Source organism: Oryx dammah, unplaced genomic scaffold, assembly GCF_014754425.2.
Source record: "Oryx dammah isolate SB20612 unplaced genomic scaffold, SCBI_Odam_1.1 HiC_scaffold_21, whole genome shotgun sequence".
NCBI lineage: Eukaryota > Metazoa > Chordata > Mammalia > Artiodactyla > Bovidae > Oryx > Oryx dammah.
The window spans coordinates 26,817,355-26,838,971 of record NW_024070205.1 but is presented as its reverse complement, the minus strand read 5'-3'; the positions used below and the strand labels follow the sequence as shown (position 1 = coordinate 26,838,971).

At 40.9% G+C, this 21,617-nt stretch overlaps 1 protein-coding gene across 7 annotated transcripts in view; it reads right to left on the bottom strand.

The window, feature by feature from the left end:
* Nucleotides 1–21,617, bottom strand: part of PRDM2 (PR/SET domain 2) — a 133,366-nt gene that overhangs the window by 72,481 nt on the left and 39,268 nt on the right. For 6 of the 7 annotated variants that reach the window (XM_040263934.1, XM_040263939.1, XM_040263933.1 and 3 more), the window contains 2 exons: nucleotides 14,615–14,767; nucleotides 3,450–3,576 (listed from right to left, as the gene is read on the bottom strand). In XM_040263934.1, coding sequence (XP_040119868.1) covers nucleotides 3,450–3,576; nucleotides 14,615–14,767 — 280 coding nt within the window. Of the gene's footprint in view, nucleotides 1–3,449; nucleotides 3,577–14,614; nucleotides 14,768–21,617 lie in introns of those variants that run through there. The other variant, XM_040263940.1, reaches the window with a different exon arrangement.

Here is a 21,617-nt window from a genome sequence, read left to right as displayed (position 1 = left end):
GCTGGTACCATGGACCCACAGGCTGCACAGAGCTGTTCTTTTCTATTATCTCTCTGGCTCCTGACAGCAATCCAGTGAGGTTATGTAGCACAAGGGCCATTCCATGTTATGACACCTATTTTTAAATCTATGGAAACTGTACCCCCAGACATGGTTTGCCCAGTCACACACCTGGTAAAAACCCGAGTTCCGTGTTCTTCATTCCTTCCACTAAGCCCAGGGGCATTAAGACAGTGCTGTTTCTTTAGAGTAAAAAGAACTACAGGTAAGGCTCTGATGCAACAGAGACATTCTGCTGTTACATTTTGTATTTTAAAAAGAACATTTGCCAACACCATTTACTGCTAGCAAGCACATTCAATCCCTTATTTTTCACCATAGCTAACAAGGAACAGAAATCAACACGATAAAGACTTCTAAATTTGGCCTGTGTTACCTCACAGATCACAGTCTTCCCGTGGAGCAAATAACAACAACCTGAAACACCCAACACTGGAAACCCTCCCTTCCTCTCCACTTGAAAAGTTTCAATCTGTTCAAGGAACTTCTCATGTTCAATCCCATTACAGGGGCTACTCAGACATGTAAGTTAGGCTCACTTACAAAGGACAGAATTCATAATTCCAGTTCAAAGTGCCTAACATGTGTACGTCTCTGGCCACTAGCAAAACGGCATGCTCCCTGGTCAGAGACAATATGAACTGTGTTCTCATAGCACTATGTTCCCTTCCTTCATTACAGGTTTGTGTGAGTCTTTGTTTGCCCATCAACAAATATTTATTGAGGGCCTGTTCCATGCCAACCATCTAGGCACTGATCAGCAACTTACTGATTGAACGTTTGTCTGCTCCCCTGTCTCCACAGGTGCCAGGAAAAAGGCTACTGCTGCTGTTTTGCTCACAGATTGCCCTGTGTGACCTCGCAGAGTGACTGGCACATGGCGGGGGCTTAGCAGACATTAGTTCAATGAGTGACTGAGACACAGAGAGGGAGCGAAGAGAAGGGGCCGCTTTGTATGTAAAGGAATCGGGTCTTTTTACTGCCCAGAACACGCTTCATGATCCACCAGCGATCTGATGAACTCTGAAAGGCACCACATGCAATGCACAGCTGTAGGCATAGCAGCTGTCATGCAAAGGAGCAGAGGCTCAGAACTGCAAAGAATTCAGCCCTTTGTTTCTCTCTGCCTGGCTCCTGACCTAAATGAAGTTAGGTCCATGGTCCATCTACCTGTCAGCTGCCTGTCTTCAACATCTGGCTTTCAGAAATACTAAGTTAATATATCTACTGAATGAAATTTATGTTGATTTATTCTCTGACATCACTGCCTGAAAAGGTATTTAAATGTCTGAGGTCATTTAAATTAGACCTAAAAAGAACTAAGTTAATATAAAAAGCTTCTCCATTTCAGGTCTTTGTGAGCCATACATTAGCTTTACAGAGAGTAACAAAAACGTTTTGACTATTTAATAAATCATAAAGAGCAAACAGGACTCCTTACCGGTAAGCTGTTCGAAACAGTTAAGTTTTGAGAGTGAGGTTCACGTACTTCTTTTAATTAAAACTTAAGATTCAGTGGGTTATACACAGCTTAGAGTAGTTATAAATAATAGGGTAATAAGAAATATGAACTACTGAACTCAATACAAAAACCCAGCAATACGGACAGGTATAAAGATGAAGATGTGTAAGTTCACATACCACCAACAAAAGTTTACTTTCAGTTTTTTCCTCCACATTCAAATTTTAAAAATTAAGAAATAAAAAAGAAAAGAAAAAGGTAATAAAATGTTCTAAACCTGCACACCAAAGTACGCTGAACAGAGAAAAGCATTAGAATGAAGTTATTAACCTATGACTATATTTAAATATGAGTTAATTAGGCTTAGTAACAGAGTAAAGATCTCCTGCCCTCCAAACTCCAGCCCCTGCAAATCACAACTTACCTGGAAAAGCTGGTGACATACTTATACACAAAATAAACATTAAATAAAGAAACAATCTGAATTACCTGAAGAGTTTGTAAACAATTATACACTAGGCCTAATATCAACAAAAATCTCAGCACTCACATAAAACAGTAGACAACAGTAAAAACACCTGGCAAATTTTCTAGACCATGATCATCTGATTCATGATCAAAGCACTTAATGATCAAAAACTATTAAGAGACAAGGTTAAACAGAGAACATGTAGTCAGGAGAAGGCCCAACAAACTGCCCTGGATGGATTATTGACTATACTGTGAAATACAAAGAATATGTAATAGAACAATCAGAATGGATTTCTTGCCTACATTTTTAAATATTATTTTTACATTTTTTCAAAATCAAGTTTACACTATGAGTTCATTTACAGTATGACTTCCACCATTCACTCTTCAGTGTTCTAAGTAAAGGACCGGACTCAAGTTCAGATGGCTACAAAAATTTACTTAAGACGTAAAGCGACCCCCCAAAAAAAAACACCAAAAAGAAAAAATTTTTCCTATTACTGACAAACTACCATACCGTGCCTTGGCATACATTCAAACTGGGCTCTATGAAAGACTCACGAATTAATATTTAAAATTCTCCATTAAAAGGAGAAAAGAAAGTGTAGAATGCCAGCTGGAAATATGATATATCCAACCAAACTATTTCCCTCCCAGAAATTATCCCCGGCCTTATATTTAAGTGTGACTACACTTTACCTTTTGTTTGAAAACCAAATAAAACTATTGGAGTTGAGTCAAAAGTAACACTGTTCAACTTCCATTTTGTTAACGGCCTAATTTCAACAAGATCTGTGCTAAAATCTTTAGAGTGCTGCAGTCGTGCGCAGCGCGGTCTTGCGCGGCGTGGAGTGGCCTAGGGCCCGGCCCGGGGAGGACTAGGGGTCGGAGTGGCAGTGCCTTGCCCGGCCGGGTTGGAGTGGGGTGGCCGGGCCGGCAGTGCGCGGCCCGTGGAGGAGTGGGGGCCGGGGTGGCGAGAGCAGCGTCCTCTCTCTGCCCCGGGAGGCCAGCGCATCGGCCGCAGCGCGTCCAGCCCTCCTGCACAGTCCGGGAGGATGGGCACGAGGCCGCCGAATCTGCAGACCTGGAAATGTCACTCTCAGAACACATTCTGTGACGCGTCGCTGGCGAATAGCACAAAAAGCTAAGAATATATCGGGCATGCATGGCTTGGAGGGACCGGTCGCCGCTCCCACCCCCAAGTCCCGCGACCCGGGCTGTGGGAGAGGGAAATGACAACCGGCCCCGGCTCCCTCTCCGCGCGCGTCCGCTCACTTTTCCGCGCCGGCTCCTCGGCCCCAAGTTAGCTAAGAGTCCGAGCGCGGCGTCCGGCGCCGTGATTCAGCAGCGCCGGGGGGGCCGACACCAGGTCCGGAAAAGGTCACGGGGAGCCGCGGGCGCCTTCCGCGCCCAGATTCGGGACACGCGGGGAGCCGGGACAGCGGCGGGCTCCTACCTCTCCTGCTTTTCGGGGAGCTCCGCTTGCTCCGGGCGCTGGCTCGCTCTTCCTCAATCGCAGCTGCTATCTCGGGGTTGTCTTCCCCATTGTACCAGACCAGGAGCTCCTCGCCCGGCGCGATTGGCTGCGGGAAGAGAAGAGACAGGCGACGGTCCAATCAGAGCGGCGTTTGTTGGCGGGGCGGGGCGGGGCGGGGCAGGCGGGCGGCGCTCTTGACCGGGCGGCGCGCCGAAGGCCAACCCGGCAGGAAGGGCTCCTCCGCTTCGGCGGCAGCGAGCCGGGCGGCAAGGGAAGGGACCCTCTGCTGGAGGGAGGACCTCACTTCCTGGCCTCCTCCTCCCCCGAAGTCCGTCCGGTGGAGGTCGGGATCTGATAGGACCGGTTTAAACTTAAAACTGCTTTATGCTTCGGAATCTTACTGTTAGAAGCCTCAAGACTAATCACGCAGAAAGAAAAAAACAAAAAACAAAAAACACGGAACCATATTGCCCCTGAAATCGAAGCTGATGAGAAAATGTAAAGTGTAGTTTAAAAGAACCGGGCAGTCTGGAAAGAGAAGTGCTGAAAACTAATTATCAGCGCAGGTTTTAAGAGTCCAAGAGCAAGTTAAGCATAAGAACCACATGCCGCTGCACACTTATAAACGCAAAGCTAATTATATCACGGAGATGCTAAAAGAGGCGGTGCGGAGGACGTGAGCGCCCTGGCAGCGCTTTATCTCTGCGCTGCTGCCAACCTGCTCCGGTCCTTGGAGGATTCGCTGCCTTACCCTCTGTACTACACTTCGAGTCTACAACACAACTTTGAAATTTAGAAGGAAATGCCTGTAAATACTTCACGTGTCAGCTCCTAAAACATTCTTAAAGCCATGTATACACCATCATGCGGATTTTACCTAGAGAATAAGATCTTGAAGAAAAGATAATACTGAGTGGAAAGATTACACTCCTAAATAAAACTGAAGCAAATGGCTTATTGGTTTCTCTCACAATGACTCATCTGTCAAAAAGTTCCAAGTGTATCAAAACAAGTAATACTCCACCTATAACCCCGTGAATAAAATAAAAATCCATGCGTCCAAACTGATATGAATGAACGAACAGTCAAGTAAATAAGGAAAGCTCTTCCTTCAGTAGATCCCAACTAATCAATGAAAAAGAAATAATGGAATTAGAAAATCACAACTAGACATTCATGACAGTAATAACTGATTTAGGCAAGAATCATCAATAGATGCTAAAACTAGTAGATGAAAGTTTGAGCAATAATATAGTATTTGCATGGTCTCAAAATATCTTCCCATAAAACATTAATTACCAAGTGAAAAACAGTATAATAAGTCAACATCATATGCCTCCTGATACGATGCACAGAAAAGAACACAGCATCATCTCTGGAGATTTATTTCTGCCCCAAATACATAAATGTGAATTAATCATAATGAAGCTTAACAGAAGGCCAAACTGTGGGGACATTCTACAAAATTACTGATCAGTTCTCTCAAAACTGAAAGGTTATAAAAAACAAAGACTAAGGTGATATCCAAACTAAGGAGACTAATGAAACATTACAACTGAATGCCACGGAGTTTTCTTTGCCTAAAAAGACATGATTGGAACAATTAACAAAATTTGAATAAAGTGTGAAAGTGTGTTATTTTCTCAGTCATGTCCAACTCTTTGGGACACCATGGACTGTAGCCCTCCAGGCACCTCTCTCCATGGAATTCTCCAGGCACGGATACTGAAAATGGATAGCCATTCTCTTCTCCAGGGGATCTTCCCCATCCAGGAATCAAACCTGGATCTCCAACATTGCAGGCAGATTCATACTGGAGTGTACAGATTAGCTAATAAAATACTGTGCTAGTGTAAGCATCCTGATTTTGATCACTGCACTATACTTACAAAAGAGGATTGGATACGCTCGTTTTAGGGGCAGGAGAAATTCCATCTAAGATGTCAGCTTAGAAACAACATAGTTCTTCAACATACCTTCTGTTCTAGATAAAGCCTTTGAAAGTAAATATTTTGTTTCATTCTTTGCAGAACTCAGTGCTTATGTTACCCAAATTTTAAAATATTCTAAATTCTTTAAGATAAAATAACAAGCCACTGTTTCCTTTATTTCCCCAAGGATGGCTAAAACCTGCTGTTTTTGTCTTTAAACCACTGTGTTTTCCTTTCTTGAATCAGTTATACCTAAACCAAAAATCTAAAACATGTATAATATTAAACATAAAATTTTAATGCATTAAAATATCCATTACGGATGCCTTTTGGAACCCTTATGAAATAACCTGTTTCTGTTGAAGGAATGAGCTTCTATAAGTCAACTAATTCTAGTTCCAAGTGTATAGTATGCTTCTCTATGTTTTTATTACAAGTCACATATTTATGAAATGGTGAAGTGATAATCACTTGAAGTGATTAGAGTTTGCAGAAATATGTAATGTTAAATAAAACCAAAGTAAAAAAGAACATGAAAAGGAGTGAGGAAAAATCTATCACCCATTTATTCCTAAACAAAACAATATAACCAGAACACTGGCTAGAGGAACCCACCAGACATCTTCAAGATTCCTCCTCGACTCAGCCCAAGTGTTCACATTTACTCCACTTCAACCTTCTGCAGAGTAATAACTGTACTAGCAACGGAAAGAAGTTGATAAAGAACACAAACTCTCTACTTAGGAGGGTACTCTTTTGTAGATGCTAAAAACACAAAACATCTCAATATCTGTCTTTACCACTAATACAAAATTTCTATATGGTTAATGAGCTGGTGAGCAGCTAGATTAGGAGCAACCTGATTTGTTAGCTATTGAACACCCTTCAAAATTGTAGTCACTGAGACAACCATTACCTTATTGAGCTATATGCTTCCCAACTTAGTAAGATAGCTACACAAACAACAAGCGTTTATGAAGGGGAAAATAATACACCTTTTAAAATCAACAATTACTTGCGTCTCCATCGTATTGTTTATTTCTTCTGCGCCGCTAAGCACATTTAAGGTTTTGTAAGAAAATTTACATCCCTAGACATGGGAAATATAAACCCACATTTTAAAACATGTTGATGTATGGCAAAACCAATACAATATTGTAAAGTAAAAAATATATATAATATAATAAATAAATAAAATGAAATAAAAAAAACAAAGTCAAAAGTCCAAACAAACTTTTTAAAAAATTATTTTGATATTTAACCAAAAAACAACAAAAAGACTTTAAACTTGTCCTTTGTGTTCTAACAGGTTCTATAAGAGTGCTTATAGAATTAAGCACTCTCTCTTCTCTAAATATTAGTAAATATAAACTCAAAATGTTACCAGGGCAATTAGCTACAGGCAATAATTTCCAATATTCCTGACAGTAGGGCAAATTAAGAGAAATACTCCAGAATCATGAGAACACACAAATGCTTACCCACCTACAATCTTATCCTGCAGCATCTTTTAAAAAGTCAACAGTCAGACTCAACTCTCAAATGGGTGAATAGAACTGAAGACTAAAACTAGTTTCCATACAAGCCAGAAGCCCCACCCCTGATCTGATCCTGCCCTATCTCACTAGCCTCATCCACCATTCCTCTCCTCTCTCCATCTCCTTTCCTCTCTCCTTTCTTTATAAAAAAGAAGGAAAGAAAGAAAAACCAAACAACCGCTGGCCCCCCATCTAGCTTACTCCCACTTCAATACCTCTGCTTCTACCAGGGCCCCTCTTCTTGAAATGCTCTTCCTGTAGAAATCTTCTCATGGCTGGCTCCATCTCATGGCAGCGTGCGGAGGGAGGAAGTGTGTCCACATTTGCTCTTTCCTGACCTACCAGAGATAAAGCACCTCCCTGACCTTCTGGTCACTCCATCATATTATATTATCTTCAATGCATGTATTGTTCTTGGAAGTTACCTTGTTTACTTATTCACTTATTTGTTATCTGCCACCTCCTCCATGAACTGGAAGCTCCATGAGACCAGAGACCTTGTCTGTTCAGTTCATTACTACAGAAGAATACCTACTATGTAGCAGACACTCAGCATTTGCAGAATTAATGCAGACATAGAGGCAAACAATAGAATAGGAAAGACTACAGATCTTTCCGAGAAAATTGGAGATAACAAGGGAACTTTCATGCAAGGAAGGGCACAATAAAGAACAGAAATGGCAAGGACCTAACAGAAGCAGAAGAGATTAAGAGGAGGTGGCAAGAATACACAGAACTGTACAAAAAAGGTCTTCATGACCTGGATAACTGTGATGATGTGGTCACTTCCTGGAGTGTGAAGTCAAGTGGGCCTTATGAAGCATTACTATGAACAAAGCTAGTGGAGGTGATGGAATTCCAGCTGAGACATTTCAAATCCTGAAAGATGATGCTGTTGAGGAGACACACTCAATACGCCAGCAAATTCTGAAAATTCAGCAACGGCCACAAAGAAGGGCAATACCAAACAATGTTCCAGCTACTGTTCAACTGCACTCACTTCACAGGCTAGCAAGGTAATGCTCAAAATCCTTCAAGCTAGGCTTCAGCAGTATGTGAACCAAGAACTTCCAGATGTATAAGCTAGGTTTCAAAGAAGCAGAAGAAACAGAGATCAAATTCCAACATTTGATGGAGCATGGAAAAAGCAAGGGGATTCCAGAAAACCATGTACTGTTCACTGACTATGTTAAAGCCTTTGACTGTGTGGATCACAACAAACTGTAGAAAACTCTAAAAGAAATGGGAGTACCAGACCACCTTACCTGTTTCCTGAGAAACCTGTAAGAACCAGTTAGAACCAGATATGGAACAATCGACTGGTTCCAAATTGGGAAAGGAATACAACAAGGCTATATATTGTCATCCTGTTTATTTAATTTCGATGCAGAGTACATCATGCAAAATGCTGGGCTGGATGACTCACAAGCTGTAATCAAGACTGCTGAGAGAAATATCAACAATCTCAGATAAGCAGATGATACCACCCTAATGGCAGAAAGTGAAGATGGAACTAAAGTCTCTTGATGAGGGTGAAAGAGTAGAGACTGAAAAGGTTGGCTTGGAACTACATTCAAAAAACGAAGATCATGGCACTGGATTTCATCATGTCATGGCAAATAGAAGGGTTTTTGGAAAAGTGGAAGCAGTGACAGATTTTATTTTCTTGGACTCCAAGGTCACTGCAGACAATGACTGCAGCCATGAAATTAAAACTCTTGCTCCTTAGAAGAAAAGCTATGACAAACCTAGACAGCATATTAAGAAGCAGAGACATCACTTTTTCAACAAAGGTCCACATAGCCAAGGCTATGGTTTTTCCAGCAGTCATGTACAGATGTGAGAGTTGGCCCATAAAGAAGGCTGAGCAACAAAGAACTGATGCTTTCAAACTGTGCTGCTAGAGAAGACTCTTGAGAGTCCCTTGGACAGCAAGGAGATCAAACCTGTCAATCCTAAAGGAAATCAACTCTGAATATGCATCAGAAGGACTGATGCTAAAGCTGAAGTTTCAATACTTTGGCCACGTGATGAGAAAAGCTGACTCACTGGAAAAGACCCTGATGCTGGAAAAGACTGAGGGCAGGAAGAGAAGGAGGCGACAGGACGAGATGGTTGGATGGCATCACCGATTCAATGGACATGAGTTTGAACAAACTCTGGGAGATAGTAAAGGACAGGGAAGCCTGGCATGCCGAAGGCCATGGGAATGCAGAGTTGGGACACAACTTAAGAGACTGAACAACAACAATGAAGAACTGATGAATAGGTGAATGAATGGAGAGCAGGCTGACAATCCTCAGGAATTTAAAACAGTTTTTAATCAGATTACAAACAAAACCAGCGTTGAGATTCCTCAACTATCCAGTTGATAGCTGAAAAGGTGATACAGAGCCCAGAAGAATATCATCACATGTAAGTTATTTACAAAACCTAACCCAAGCTGGTTTTAGAAAAGGCAGAGGAACCAGAGATTTAATTGCCAACATCCGCTGGATCATCGAAAAAGCAAGAGAGTTCCAGAAAAACATCTATTTCTGCTTTATTGGACTATGCCAAAGCCTTTGACTGTGTGGATCACAATAAACTGTGGAAAATTCTGAAAGAGATGGGAATACCAGACCACCTGACCTGCCTCTTGAGAAACCTATATGCAGGTCAGGAAGCAACAGTTAGAACTGGACATGGAACAACAGACTGGTTCCAAATAGGAAAAGGAGTATGTCAAGGCTGTATAGTATCACCCTGCTTATTTAACTTCTATGCAGACTACATCATGAGAAACGCTGGGCTGGAAGAAACACAAGCTGGAATCAAGATTGCCGGGAGAAATATCAATAACCTCAGATATGCAGATGACACCACCCTTATGGCAGAAAGTGAAGAGAACTAAAAAGCCTCTTGATGAAAGTGAAAGTGGAGAATGAAAAAGTTGGCTTCAAGCTCAACATTCAGAAAACGAAGATCATGGCATCTGGTCCCATCACTTCATGGGAAACAGATGAAGAAACAGTGGAAATAGTGTCAGACTTTATTTTGGGGGGCTCCAAAATCACTGCAGATGGTGATTGCAGCCATGAAATTAAAAGACATTTACTCCTTGGAAGGAAAGTTATGACCAACCTAGCTAGCATATTCAAAAGCAGAGATATTACTTTGTCAACAAAGGTCCATCTAGTTAAGGCTATGGTTTTTCCAGTGGTCATGTATGGATGTGAGAGCTGGACTGTGAAGAAAGCTGAGCGCTGAAGAATTTGATGCTTTTGAACTGTGGTGTTGGAGAAGACTCTTGAGAGTCCCTTGGACTGCAAGGAGATACAACCAGTCCATTCTAAAGGAGATCAGTCCTGGGATTTCTTTGGAAGGACTGATGCTGAAGCTGAAACTCCAGTACTTTGGCCACCTGATGCAAAGAGCTGACTCACTGGAAAAGACTCTTGATGCTGGGAGGGATTGGGGGCAGGAGAAGGGGATGACAGAGGATGAGATGGCTGGGTGGCATCACTGACTCAATGGACGTGAGTTTGAGTGAACTCCGGGAGTTGGTGATGGACAGGGAGGCCTGGAGTGCTGTAATTCACGGGTTCGCAAAGAGTCAGACACGACTGAGCGACTGAACTGAACTGAACCCATAAAAAGCTTAATCTCACAGAATATAATCACTAGTAAAAGAATCTAATACGCCTGATGCATACTTGAGCAAAATAAAACATCAAGATTGGAGGAGGTCTACAAAGATTAGAGCTCCGTTACTTCCAACAAAGAAAAGTAAAAATGATAGTACAGGTCGTCAGTAACACTTTGAGTACTTAGGTTAGACAAGAAACTCTTCACAGAATCTTGCATATGTTGGCTTGTTTAATTTTCATGACTGTATTATTAATTGTCAGGGTCCAGTCCCCGCAGGATCCAGGGAAACCTGAAGGAGGAACGGCGTCGCCAATTGTGATTGATTTAGAGAGAGAGTAGTTAAGAATGTTGTAAATAAGAAAATAGAGGAGAGAAGAAAAGAGGCTGGTGTTCCTTGGTTTATACAGAAAATCAATAAAGTCTCAAGACAAGAGACCTACACCGTCTACGTGAGGCCACAGGTGCCCTCCCAGTCTCCGGAGGGAGTGAAGGCGCAGGGCGCCTTCCTGTTCAGGACTTAGAAACCCAGGCAAATAAGTAGACATGGCGGATCTCTGTACTCCAGATGGGAACTAGCCTGAGAGAGAGAGTAAAAGGAGGAAAATGATTGACACAAGGAGATCAAGCTGCTTTGATGAGCGAGATCCATAGCTTTATTTTTAAACGGTACTTATATACCTTTTTTGTACATAGAGGGAAATGAAAGATGCAAGGTCATACAGAGTCAGCCCAACATTTCAGCAGTATTGCCCTTATCGAAACCATGATTTTTTGCATACCTTTTCCACAAAAGATGTTGTGTACAGTATCTTTTGGCCTTGGAGGCCTGTGAACATTTTATGACCCTCTTTTGATAAAGGCTGCTCAACCAGAAAACTTATTTTCCCTCAAAGTGTTTTTTCTTTATATTTTTAATCTATGTCAGCCTCAGAAAATGCCAAACAGAGTTACGTTTTTCACAGAGCAAAGGTGCAGTGAGTTACAAGAAAGAACCAATTAGCTCAAAAGTCTGATATGGTTAAATTTAAGGCTACACTTGTTTTTCTAGCATTCTCACTATGCTAACTAATGCATTCCCAGGTGCACAGTGGATAAGAGATATGGGAACTTAGCAACAAGCATTGGCCCAATAATGAAATCCTACATCAGCACTAGCACTACTCTAATAACTTTTAACTCTTTTAAAGGCTCTATGTTTTAGGCTTTCCGTGCTTTTCACAGTTGGGAGGCTGTAAATAATTGTATGCATAGCTGCAAGAGTATGGATAACCTGCCAAGCAAGCTAGAATGCTAATAGAGGGGGTTTGATTTGAAATATTCCTCTCATGTCCAGGAGACTTATTAGCTACAGCCCTAAGTTGATTTTTTCCAGAGAAAGGTGGTCAGGGTTAGCCCCCTGTTAATGTCAGAGGAGTTGGGGAAAGTCATGAAACAGTAAAACAGACAGATTCTGGTTTGGGGGTAGATGCTCGAGAAAGCCTAGGGAGCCCCTTGAGTTCTGAAGCCTTGCTTAACAGTTCTCTTCCACATGACCCTGTCATGGGTGGGATCTCCCATGGCAGCTCCCAGCAATTAATGTTCAGCTTCCCCGGTAGCTCAGATGGTGAAGAATCCGCCTGCAATGCAGGAGGCCTGGGTTCGATCCCTGGATCAGGAAGAGCCCCAAGAGAAGGAAATAGAAACCCACTCCAATATTCTTGCCTGGAAAATCTCATGGGCAGAGGAAGCCTGGTGAGCTACAGTCCATAGGGTCAAAAAAGAGTCAGACATGACTTAGTAACTAAACAACAATAACAACACTATTAATTTTACTATTACCTCCATTTTTACAGATGAGAAATTAAGACAGAAGGTGTAACTTCTCATGCTTCCCTGTCTTCTTCCTTCCCTATGCTTCTCTCGAAGGCAAAATCTGCTCACAAGGCAGTCTGCTCCAGAGTCCCTACTCCTATTCATGACACTACTGTGCCTTGCCAAAAATAACAGCTACTATTTATTTAGTACTTATCACGTGCTAGAACTCTACCCACAATCACCTAGGCAATCCTCTTGATAACCCTCTGAGGTCAATATATAATTATCTGTATCGTTCAAATAAGGAAACTGAGGCACAGAAAGTGACTTGCCTAAGGTTGCACATCTGGTAAAATCACAGTGACTTGCCTTGGGTCACAGAGCAAGTGAGGATTTAATCCAGGAGTCTGGCTCCAGAGTTCACTCCCAAACACTATTCTCTCTTGCTTCTCAACGGTTCTTGGCTTTGCCATCAGGGATGAACACACCTCAACTTCAAGTCTGATGAAAGCACTGCCAAGCATCCCAGCATCTCCCTGGGCTTCCTCTGCCCTGGAACTTATTTCCACTCCCTTGACTGTCTCATATGCACCCCTCATTGGTATTTCCTCTCCACCAGGATTCTCACTGATGTAATCAGATGTAACTTCCACTTTAAATAAATTTGAGAAACAGAATGAATTCTTGAATCAAAGTGTGAATCCAATCTCAGACTCCAGTGTAACAAAACTGTACAGTAATGCCTACTAGGAAATCACACCAGAAAAATCATCCAGCAGAAAGAAAATGGGGAGAAGGTTACAGAAGTTTTAAGTAAGAAAGTACTACAAAGAAATATTTCCTGCAGGAACTAGAAGCAAGAACGTGCGTTTAGATGAGAAAAAGGACAAACCAACTGGCTAAAGCCGACAGGGAAAAATACAAAGGAAAGCAAAGGAAAACTAAACGGCTCTAAGATAATTTGCCAAGTTCTAGTGCGAGATACAGTCAAAACTCAGCATGCTGCAAAGATGACCATCATCTTAAATGCTTGTTCATCAAAGAGTTTTCAGCTTCATGGAGATTAAGTTTTTTCAAGGACTGGCCCGCAATCTATGTCATTTTTAATGAAAGTAAGTGAATAAAGGAAGACCTGCCTTGCAGCAATTTTAGCAACCATATCTAATCCAGAAAGCAAAGAGCAACAATCCTCTCTCTTTAGAGCTTCAAGACTTGGCCTTTGGGAACATTTCCCTGTATGATGAGTGCAGATTTGCCTTCCAGGAGAACATGGAAATGAGGGAGACAGAGGAGGGCTTGCTTGTTGCAGAGATAATAACCCTTCCAAATTCTAACTTCCCTGAATGTGCTCAGTGACCCCTGACCGCACCATAAACTCTAAAAAATTATTTCCCTCTTTTTTTCCTTTAGCAGAAGTAAGAAACATGTTCTGTGTAATTTTCATTCTGAATAAAATTCATGGAAAATATGGGGATTCCCTGGTGGCTCAGTGGTAAAGAATCTGCTTGCCAAGGCAGGAGACACAGGTTCAGTCCCTGATCTGGGAAGATCCCACATGCCATGGAGCAACTAAGCCCGCGTGCCACAACCATTAAGTCTGTGCTCCAGAACCTGGGAGCCGCAACTACTGAGCCCACATGCTGCAACTACAGAAGTCTGCATGTGCTACAGCCCATGCTCTGCAGCAAGAGAAGCCACACAATGAAAAGCCTACACTGCAACTAGAGAGTAGGCCCCGCTCACCGTGACGGAAGAAAAGCTTGAGCAGCGACAAAGACCCAGCACAGCCAAAAATAATAAATAAATACACTTATATTAAAAAGATTTAGGCAAAAGAAAAGCTAATCCAAAGCTACATTAGACTGAAGACTAAGAATGTGTTTTCTGTTAACACAGAACCACCAGAGCTGTTGAGTTTCATACAGTTAGATAAAGTGGCCTGTCAAGACGGTTCCCAGTGCATTTGTGTCTTAAGAGGAGAGAAGTATCTGCTACATACATGCTTAACTCATCAGTATCAATAAAGATGCTGTATGTAATTACTTAACACAATCTTCATGCTTTAGTGCCCTTCCTCACATAAGCAGTGGCAACTGTATAATTAAAACACAGACCTTTCAGGGTTGTGAATCCCTTTCAAATATAACCCTTTCAAGGTCTGCAAAGTCTTTACTGATAGCCATGACTAAGGACAGCATTTGAAGAAATGCATGTAGAGTATCTAACAGCAGACTAATTCTAACACTCTTACCTTTAAAGTTTTATAGTAAATGGCCCTGTTGATTTCCAGTGGAAATAAATTTTGCTCTTCTCCTGAGCAAGCCCAATTCACATAGCGCAGCCAGTTCCCCTTCTCTGGATCGGTGGCATCAATGCACATCCATCCCAAATTTGGGTAATAGACCTTGGATGGGGGAAAAGGACAGCTGTTAAAATAGGGGTATCTTTTAAATGTTTCCATTTTCAATTTCTAAGACAATTCCTGTTCATTATATGGAAGTACTCCATAAAGCATTTCACATCAACAGAATAAGCAGCATAAAAAAGGAAATAAAAATGAAAACTGAGGTCCAAAATGATATAATCCTCATTAGTTATTTTTCTATTTGGGTGTAATTTTTTTCTCCTAAACTTTATGTGCTATATAATAAATGTCCTTGATGGTCTCCAAATCCTTCGCAAACACAAACACGAGGCCTAATGATAGCTCTCCTCCCCATATAACAGAGAAGTGTAAGACTGCAGCAGTGCTCCTCAGCACCCAAATGCCCTGAGCCTCCTGGGCTGTTCAGCAATTCCAGAGTGGGGGTCCAGTCCTGCTGGGGTCCACAGCTCATCAGGTGCCTTTGCTGCAGTGCTGACGGAAACTTCAGTAAGGAAGCATGCAGTGTGAACCTCCCTCCATGTGGGTGACAGGGTGTGATGCTTTTTCTGCAGACTCTGTTGACCTTAAACACTTCTCTACCCAGAGAATTTGTATTCTAGGAAATATCAGTTTCCTTCTGAAACAAGACCAAAATCCCAACCTGTCTTTGAGGAGTCAGATCAACTCCACACTTGCAAGACAGAATCCCTCCCTGATTATCCACTCTCCATCAACTCCTCCTCCTAGAGGCCTCTAGCTCTCATGCCTTCATTTAAAGAGAGTCTATTGAGCAGCTGTTTCTTACTTTGTAGATACATAAATACATACATACATCTATGTTCTACTTTCCCAAATTTAGACTGTAAAACACTTGATTAGGCACTGAAATAGAATCAACTGGTGACAGTCTGTCAAAAACAAAGCAAAAGAAATGAGTCTTCTACTTCCTCCTTTGGAAGAAAGGAGAGAATCTTGATGCTTCCATTTCTTTCCTACAGTCAAGATCCTCACCGCTCACGTCTTCTTTTCACATTAAACACTGTTTACTGCAGGTTTCCTTCCTTCAGGAACAAAGCCCCCACTCTTGGCTCTTCTGGGCATGCCTGTGTCTCCCAGCCCAGGACTGCCAGGGTGGTGCCCATCTTACTAGCCCATGAACACCACTTTCTTCCTGCTAGGGGTTACACATCTGGCATAATGCTGCATGCTTTCCATATTATCTCATTTAACCTTATGCATCAGGTTATTACCCCTTTTTGCCACATGTGGCAATTAAGGATCAAAGATTATATAACTTTCCCAAAGTCACTCACTTAGTGAGTACTAAAGATGACCTTAATCCCAGTGCTGCTTGACCTCTATTTATCAGTCCCTTCCTTGACCATCCCAGCTAAAACTATGAAGCCTTGTCTTCCCATCAGCACCCCCAGTTATCTAGTCATCTCCTGATTTATTTTTCTTCATGGTACTTATGCTCTTATTTTCCTACTTAGTAACTGTTTCCCCACACCAGAGTATTAGCTCCATGAGAAAACATTTGAGTCTTTGCATTCACTGTAGTACCTCTAAGACTTTGCCCAGTGCCTGGCGGAGAGTAGGCTCTCAACAAATAACTATGAAATTAATGAAATGATTATTATCATACACAAATGTATACCTGTCATCATTTAATGAGCACCTACCATGTGACAGGGATCATGCTAGAAAGTGCTTTGCAGTTACTTTATTTACTCCCCACAAAGTGTCAAGGAGAGTATTTTCACTATCCTGTAAGAACCCACAGTGAGTTTATTCAGCAGCTGGTTGTTTACTATAATATGTCTCTGCACCACCTGAAAAGAGGCTATACAGGTCACATCTGACTCCTTTTCAAACTCACTGTCACACTCACTCTCGGCTCGCTCACACATGAGCAAGCACACACACACTCTTCACCCTTCAAAACAAAGAGAAAGTGCAGCCCCACGTGGTATGTGGGGAAGAGACAGAATCACAACACAAAATTTAAACTTCACACACCAAAATAATTTAAGGTGCTTTACTTTAAAATGCTTATGAAATACTTTTTCCAAGTTTGCCAGTATGATAAAATAACAAAAATGGGAATATTTAGTTGGTCTTTTAAGAGTGTCAGTCCATACTGGTTACTTTTTAGTAACTTAGGGATGAAAAGGCTTGTTTTATCATAGGAGACAGCAGAGTTCTCACACACTCCCACGCACATACTGACACAGCTACAAACACTGCAGAGATGGTGCTGGAAAATCCCACACAGTTAAAGTCAGCTGGAGAGAAGTAACAAGAGTCTACCTACCACCTGGAGGATAACAGTAAGACTGTGCCGGAATTTCCTGGCTCGCAGGTCAATAATGACCCTTGCAAAGAGCAAGGTGTTCCACTTGAGTAAAGTTTTTATGTAGAGCTCATTTTGTTACAAAAGAGACCAAGGAATCTACTAAGTCACACTTAAACTAAAATGCTCAATTTTATAGAAAAGATGAACACTTCAGTTTTTTAAAATGTGCAAACTAGTAATTCACAAAGAAATACACATGGCCAAAATCTCAAGGAAAAACAGTAAATTTACCTAATAATCAAGAATAAGTAATTTTTTAAATTCGCAAAATGGTTAAAAATTGTTTTTTAAGGAGGAAAAAAACCCACACAGAATTAGAAAGCAGACATTCTCCCAAAATGCTGATCAGAGAATAAATTGGAATCTTTTTTTGGATCAAACTAAGCAATACTGACTAAAGAACTTTAAAATGCACATGCTTTAATCAGCATATACACTTGTAGGAATTTATTCTCATGAGATATTGGGCAATCACACCAAGATGTATGTACAAAGATGTCCACAGGAGTGTGGTTTACCATAGACTCACTGTGAAACGGAGAACACCACAGATTTGCTCAGTACAGTAATATCGGAATATAGTGGAATAACAGACAGAACTTAAAAAATACTGTTGTATGAATGACTAACTGACTGATATGGAAACTTTTACTTCCTGTAATCTTTGTATTTCTTAAGAATTTTCTCAGTAGTAAACACACATTAGCTCTATAATTAGGAGAAAAAGATGACCAGAAGATGTAGAAAAATAAATAATCAGTAGAAAAGACAGTCATAATACACTGATGATTGAATAAAGCCATTTATAAAAAGTATGGCTTAAACATATGAATATACGAAGAGAAAAATGATCTGAAATCTAAATGCAAGAACATGTTAATAATGGTTTCCTTGGAAAATGGGATTCTTCATAATTTTCATTTTCCCTCTTCTGCTTATCTAAATTTTCTACCTTCCCTCCACTAATTTAGTGTAATCTCTAAGTAAAAAGGGAAGAGGGTGGGGAGAGCAGGCTAGGAAGGCAGCCAAGCTCTAGCTGAATGCTAGGCTCACACTCCCATCCTCTTCCCATCACTGTCACCATCATCATCACACACACATCTTTAAAAAAATATGTAGCCTTCTCATTTTCACTGAGTTTCACCTGTAATTGGAACAGGGATGAAAATGTGTTTTCATGCAATTTCTACCTTAGTTGGAATTCCAACTGGTTTCCAACCAGAGTTAACTTCAGTGACTGATACACGAACCGTATCTCTAAAATGTGACAGAATTACGCTCAATATATGTGCAAGTTACGAGACTGCACATGTACCACCACACCATGAAGTCAGGGTGGGGCAAGACAGGGAGAATGAGACTCCTGTCCTTTCAGGTAGAGACAGTGCCAAGACAGGTCCAACTCACACCCCAGCTCTAACTCAACAGTGTTACATAACAAATCTATTTCCACATCCTTATTAGGACCGAGAAATACTCAGCTGACTTGATCCTAAGGAGAGATACTTCCATATAATCAATAGTTTTTCCTCTGTAAACACTCTCTGTTTACAAAGCAAAGAAAGTGAAAGTTGAAAGTGAAGTTGCACAGTCGTGTCCGACTCTTTGCAACCCTATGGACTGCAGCCTACCAGGCTTCTCCGTCCATGGGATTTTCCAGGCAGGAGTACTGGAGTGAGTTGCCATTTCCTTCTCCAGATAATATTCCCGACCCAGGGATCGAACCCATGTGTCCTGCATTGCAGGCAGATTCTTTACCACTGAGCCATTTAAAAATTTCATATAACCCTAGAAATCGTATGCAAAATGTTCTGTGTTTATGTACATTTGTATATTTGCTGGGGAGATTTTCGAAGGGGTCCACAACATGCCGAAGACTAAGACTCTCTAGGTAGACTCTGCTAGTGGCAAGATCACTGAACAGGCAGCATGAAACCTGGGCATCCTGACTGACAGTTTCAGAACCCCAGGCAGGCCAACTGCTTTCAGATCTGTCATCTGTGGGAAGATTTAGGGTGTTTCTAGTATTCTTTATTTCACAAAAAAAATCCCCACAGGGTACTGTCATTCATCTATATAATACCACAAGTATTATATGCCAAGCTCAGTGCTCCAGAACTGAGGACAGTGCCTGTCACATGGTAAGCTTAACAGAGGGGTTAAATAAGTAAATAAACTCTCAATTTTCTCCTTGTACCATTAACATGCTGTCAATCTAGTAACAAGTTCACTTATTCAGAAAGATGGCTTAATTCTCTGTACTTCAATGTCCCCACCCTCCTGAAGGTACTAAGAGAAGAGTAAGACTGGCGCAGCAGTTTCTGTGACAAACAACTCCATGGCTAGCCCACTTTTAAGTAACAGGTTCAAAATCTTTGCACTTCTATTAAGCACACTGCTTCACAGCAAACCTAAGATCCCAGACATCACCATGTTCACTCCCTCTCTCTTACACACACAGACAAGGGCTCAGCAGACTTTCTGCAAAGGGCCAGGGAATATTTTCAGCTTTACAAACCATACGGTCTCAGTCACAACTGCTCAATTTGGCCACTACAGGGCAAAAGCAGCCACAGACAATATGTAAACAAATGAACATTGCTGTGTTCCAACAAAACTTTATTAATGAACTGAAGTTTGAATTTCATATACTTTTCATGGGTCACAAAACACTTGATCTTTGTTTAAACCACTTGAAAATGTAAAAAACCATTCTCAGCTCTTGGACTGCAAAAACAGATGGCAGGCTGGACTTCCCCCATGAGCTACATCTTTTCTTAGGACATTCTGCATGGTGTAGAAGTTGGAAAGGAGCAGTAAGAGCTGAGTGGTACTTTCTGACAAAAGGGTCTACAGCATCAGCTGGTTGACTTCTCTACTCTTTTATAGTTTTGTCCATTTTTAAATCAGAAATACTTTGAAATTAGAAGAACTGAGATAGCAAAAATTATTAAATGTGCTTGTTAGTATCTGATCATAACAGTGCTGAATGATAAAAAGTTTGTTTTCACTTCTGAAAAAAAAAACTATTCAATATTAAAGTCTCATTATACAGAAATAAATTCTCTATCAATTTTAATTGAAATGCAATTCTATTTCTTGTCTCTACCCTCTGGAGTCAAAATTTGTTGCCTGAATAGTAACATACAAATGGACTATCAGTTTTTATCGATAAGAAAGAGGGGGAAAAACTATCAAAAACATCAACAATATTGGTTTTAAAAAGCTAGGAAGGAATACTTACCCCTGGTGGCTATATGAATTAGTGCAATCCCTTTGGAGGTCTGTTAGGAAATTTTACCGAAACTTAAAATGTACATAACTTTTGACTCAAAAATTATACTTCTAGGAATTTATCTTAAGAAGATAACCAAACAAGTGAGCAAATATGTATATACAGTTAGTTTCATACTTAGAAGAATTTGGGTTTCTTTTTAATATTATGGAAGTAGAGATGACTTACAGTGCTGTGTTCATTTCTGCTGGTACAGCAAAGTGATTCAATTATATACATAGTATATTCTTTTTCATTATACTGAATATAGTGCCCTCTCCCATACAGGAAGTATACCTTGTTCTCTGACCCTATACTAGCATCTCCCAATTCTTCTCTCCCAAAGAATTATTAATACCATGCAAAGACTAAAACTCCTTAAATGTCCACTGGTTTAACAGTGGAAGGATACAATGGAATTCTAGGTAGCTATAAGAAAAAATGATGTGGATAAGCATTTGAAGTGGGATATACATTTGACATGTACACATCTACAACATATTAAGATAAAAAAGCATGTTACAAAACTGCATACATATACTGTTTCATCTCAACTGTGTATGAAATGTCTAGATACGGTGTTTGTGTAGGTAGCTGTGTGAGAGAGACAGAAGAAAAACAAGAGGCAAAGAAACAGAGTTAAAAGAATGCACGTCATGGTGTTGACAGGTGATTTTTACTTTCTCATTTATAATTTTCTGTTTATATTATTTTGAAATGACCATGTATTACTTTCATAATTTAAAAAAGACTTATTAGAAGGTACAACACCATGAGTGGCCCCTAATGTAAACCATGGACTCTGGGCAATAATGGTGTGTCCGCTATAACAAATACCCCATTCTGGTGGAAATGAAGCCAGTGAGGGAAGCTGTGTATGCATGTCTCATGGAGGTGGGGGTAGGGGGGAGAAGGCGATATAGAAACTCAACTTTCTGCTCAATTTTCCTGTTAACCTAAAGTGCTTTAAAAACTAAGTGAAAGTGAAGTCGCTCAGTCATGTCCGACTCTTTGCGACCCATGGACTGTAGCCCACCAAGCTCCTCCGTCCATGGCTTTCTCCAGGCAAGAATACTGGAGTGGGTTCCTTCTCCAGGGGATCTTCCCAACCCAGGTCTCCCACATTGCAGGGGGACACTTTAACAAGGCTATTCTTAAAAATACATATTAAAACATGCAAACAGTTCAAAAGTTCTATTCATTAGAAACAGAGTGTGTGTGTGTGTGTAACAAGGCTATTCTTAAAAATACATATTAAA